Genomic DNA, 4403 nt, shown 5'->3' with positions numbered 1-4403 from the left:
ACGTTAGAAGCATAACCGACCACCACATATTATTATATGTTTTCGGTCCCAATCATATGTTTTCAAAACATGTTGCGTGTGATTGTGCATTTGGTCACTACCCTATGTGAAAACTACTTACTTGATATATTATATACTCATCCTATTTTTACAGACATTGTAGGTAAGGACACAGCGTAGGTGGCAGAACTGGACATCGCTCAAATAGCCAACCATCAAACTCACTATTATAGGCATATGCATTTTGTACCACTACGCTAATGTTTTATGGATCCTAGTGTTTTGTAAAATAAACTTTTTATATAGTTTTCTGCCTAATTAATAAAATCTTAGATATATTCTCTTAAAATTTTTACCAAAACTCATCTTATAATAGAAAAGTCTAAGCATACATGTCGTAGCGGTCAGGCCATAATATGTAAGGATCCGGTCGTTACATATATAGAGCAAAAAGTTTCTAGAAATGCAAACTGCTCAAGATGGTATACGATTTATTTCATCGTAACTTCCTTTGAAATGAAACCACAAACCCACATGACTAATCGAAAAGACGATAAAAAAATAAATGAATGTTAACTTCGAAATTCTCACACATGTCTTGGATGCACAGGCAATAGCATTCAGCTTGCCACACCAAGCAACTGCATTGAGGAAAAAAAACCAGCAAAGAGTTGAAATTGAAGCTTCCTGAAGTTAAGCATAAAACTACCGAACTTAGGTATTAGTCATTGAGGGATCTAAGGAAGAGATAAACATCTATAGTAGGAAAAAACTTGAAGATCATCAGGAAGGTACTGATGCTTCATGGAAAGGTCCATGGCCCGCTTCAAATGCTGATTGCCCGCATCAACAACCTTCCTGGGGAGTCGATTCAAAGCCTCTTTCACATCAATATCATAATATGGATCATACAGATCGAATCGAAGACCTAACATAGTAACAAAACCCAAAATCAATCTCCACATAACAAAATTCGAAATCAATGCCATAGAAAAAGAAACGATTAGGGTTTCAATTACCATAATTACGAAGGCATTGGGTCAATCTGGCGATGAATCCACAATCTTCTTCTTTGGGTCAATGATGGACTACAAAAAGGACGCCATTTCGATCTCTCTCCTTTCTTCCTCTAGAAAAATTTACTCTCTGATTTTTCCGTCAGAACAAGATTTGTTAATGAACATGAACTTCAGGCATGGACAAACTCAATCTATGAACATGAGCTACACAACGACTAGATTTGGCATATGGCTTGCAGATTGGTGAGAGGGAGAGAGAGAGAGAGAAAGAAAGATCGGAACTTTAGGCGGTGGATCTACTTTTTCGTGGGTTAGAGAGAGAGTTCAACATACCAAAATTTAGGATTTACACGTAACAAAATTTAGGTCTTTCTTCTCAATAACAATCAACAATCAATCAATAGATTCTTTGATTTACACATCCAACAATCAATCAATAGATCATGATTTACACATAACAAAATTTAGGATTTACACACCTAAACATTTGTTCTTCTTTAAGTGATGTTCTTCAAGACCTATAGTATTTGGAAAAGGAGATTTCTGTAATACGAAATTAAATTTTGCCTCTTTCTTCTTTGAAAACAACAACACAATAACAAAAGTATGAGTACAATCTTACAACACATTCACTATTCTTTTCCCTTTTTTTTTTCTTTTTTTTCTTTTTTTGTCATCTTTCCCTAGATAAAGACTCAATTTTTTTTTCTTTTTGTTTTACAAGTAAAATTTGCTTCCTTAAGCTTTAAAAAAGACCATTGTTGTCAGAATATGCTCAAGTCAAATGATAAGTGCCATTTTTCATTAGAAAATAACAGAAAGGAATGATTAGGTTGAAAATTAGTATTTTGATTTTTTTTCTTTTCTTTTTTTTTTTTTTTAAGCAATGAATTTGTATCAAAGATGAAAATTATGACTCAAAGTAGTAACAAGTAAAAAATGCATGATGCTTTTTTTAGATAATGAATATATAAACAAGAACATTGCTTTAAGAAGATGTTTTTTGTTCAATGTCAAAATTGTGTTAGAAATTATTTAAAATTATATAAAAAGTATGTACAAGATAATGACACGTGATCTTTTTTTTCTTTTTAATGATTGAATACGCAAAAGAATGCTACAATGAAAAAAACAAAGCTTGTTAGATCTATAATATATATATATTTATATACACCATAAACATGTAAGAGTGATTGATTTTTTTTATTTTTTAAGAAATGAATATGATGCAATGACATACTTTAAGAAATTTTTTAACAATTAAAAAAAAAAGTTCGATTTTGTTATAAATATGAAAATACTTGGTAAAATATGTGAAAATAGATGATGCATGATTTATTTAAAAGAAAAAAAATATGGTGCAATAACATTACTTTGAAAAGTTTTTTTTTTCTTGAAAATAGATTTTGCTAGAAATATGAAAAATAGATGGTGAAATATGTACAAAAAGATGATGCATGATCTTTTTTAATTAACAACAAAACAGTGCAATAACATTACTTTAAAAATATAATTTTTGTTTGAAGAAAATTTGTTAGAAAAATAAGGTAAAATATGTACAAGATGATGCATGCTTCTTTTTTTTTTTTTTTTGGTTTTTTTAAGAAAAAAAATATGAAACAATCATATTACTAATTTTTTTTTAGTTTAGAAAAAATAGATTTGATTAGAAATATGAAAAATATAAATTAAAATATGTATGAGTAAATGATGTGTGATCTTTTTTATTTTCTTTTAAGAATCGAAAATGTTGGAAAAACGTTCTTTTGAAAAAAGAAAAGCCTCCCAGATTTAATTTGAAATATCAAAATATGTACAAGCAAATGAAAGATTTTTTTTTTTTTTTTTCAAATGAATTGATGCAAATGAGCAATGAACATGGAAAATATGTTGTAAAATATGTATAAGTGAACGATGTATGAATATTTTCTTTTTAAATGAACAATGAACATGGAAAATCTACCTATGAAATGCCCTTTTATAAAAATCAAAGAATTTCCTTTTTTAAAAAAATAGACTTGAAAATACGTACTATTGAACGATGCATGACTTTTTAAAAAAATTAATACAAGTTGTGATATGACTCTGAAATACTCCTTTTACGAAATAAAAAAAAAACGAAAAACGAAAATATGTTACAAAGTAAGTAACAAAGAGTGATGAAACAACTTTTTCAAAAAAATAAATAAATAGTAATAATAAAAAGGGAGAATATTAATTTGAAATACTCTTTTTTCAAAATCAAAGTTAATTAGAATGATAAATATGTACAATTGAATGTTACATAATCTTTTTTCCTTTTTATGAAAAGAATATTTTGGAATAACATTATTTGAAAAGTTTTTTTTTAAAGAAAAAAGAGTCAAAGATTTTGTTATAAACATGAATGTCATACTTTACAAATATGTACAAGTGAAATAATTATGACAAATTATGACATGTGATTCTTTTTATTTTCATTCTTTCTTTTTTTTAAGATATGAATATGTCATATTAGGAAAAAAAAAACCTATACTAATCCTCAATTATGAACTTATGGGTATAGCTCGGGTAGGGGGGGCTTGTGTACATGTGTGTGATTGCAATAAAAAAAATAAGGCCTTATATAAAAACACGAAAACAAACAAAACTAACCCACTTAAAGTATGACCCCACTAGTGTTGCCAAGTTTTTGTAACAGGTTTGCGACATGGAGCGGTCGACGTTGTTCCCAGAAAATAAACTCTAGAAGTTGCTTACCACTCTATGAACTTTGTGAAACTCATTCTTTTCTTTCATGTTTTCTTCCTAGGTAGCGAAAGGTGAGGAGTTCCAGGTGTTGTTAAGGTCTCGGTTTGCCACAAGCCACAGTCACACTTTCGGAGTTTTAGAGTTGTTGTTGTAAATTTTGTATTTAAGTTTTGGAGCTATGTAAACATTACATTGTTGTAATAAAATGTGCCTACTCAATCAATTGTTGTTTATCTCCTTGACTTAAAGTTTATTGAGAGTAAAGAGATTCAGTTGGATAGTATGTATCACAAAAAGATGGTATCTGCAGTCCCTCATGCCTCTCCTTGGACTTAGGAGGCGAGTTCGAGGCAGGGTGTGATATATGGGCATCGCGAGTATTCAAGATTCTATCATTAGAAAAGTTTGCTTTTAGAAATCTAGAATTAAATTAAAAAATAAATTTAACTAAATATCATCGATTACATATCATTAATAAGAAGGAGTTCAACTAATCAATCTTAGATATTTTTAAAAACCAAACAATAATAATATGAAAATAACATTAACTAAAAGAGAAATAAGAAAACAAAATATTCTAAAGGATTAATATACCAACAATATATAAATCAAATATGCGCAAGACTTCACAAAACTTTACATGTACGAATCAAA

The 4403-nt window shown here is 28.9% G+C and overlaps 1 protein-coding gene across 1 annotated transcript; it reads right to left on the bottom strand.

The window, feature by feature from the left end:
- Nucleotides 1-620: 620 nt before the first annotated feature.
- LOC120069499 (cytochrome b-c1 complex subunit 7-2, mitochondrial-like) lies at nucleotides 621-1106 on the bottom strand. Its single transcript, XM_039021273.1, is given in 4 exon segments — nucleotides 621-641; nucleotides 774-928; nucleotides 1020-1065; nucleotides 1068-1106. Coding segments are annotated over 4 exon segments (261 nt in total).
- Nucleotides 1107-4403: the final 3297 nt, after the last annotated feature.

This window comes from Benincasa hispida, unplaced genomic scaffold (genome assembly GCF_009727055.1).
Source record: "Benincasa hispida cultivar B227 unplaced genomic scaffold, ASM972705v1 Contig446, whole genome shotgun sequence".
Taxonomy (NCBI): Eukaryota; Viridiplantae; Streptophyta; class Magnoliopsida; order Cucurbitales; family Cucurbitaceae; genus Benincasa; species Benincasa hispida.
The sequence above is the reverse complement of the archived record's forward strand: the minus strand, read 5'-3'. Positions and strand labels throughout refer to the sequence as shown.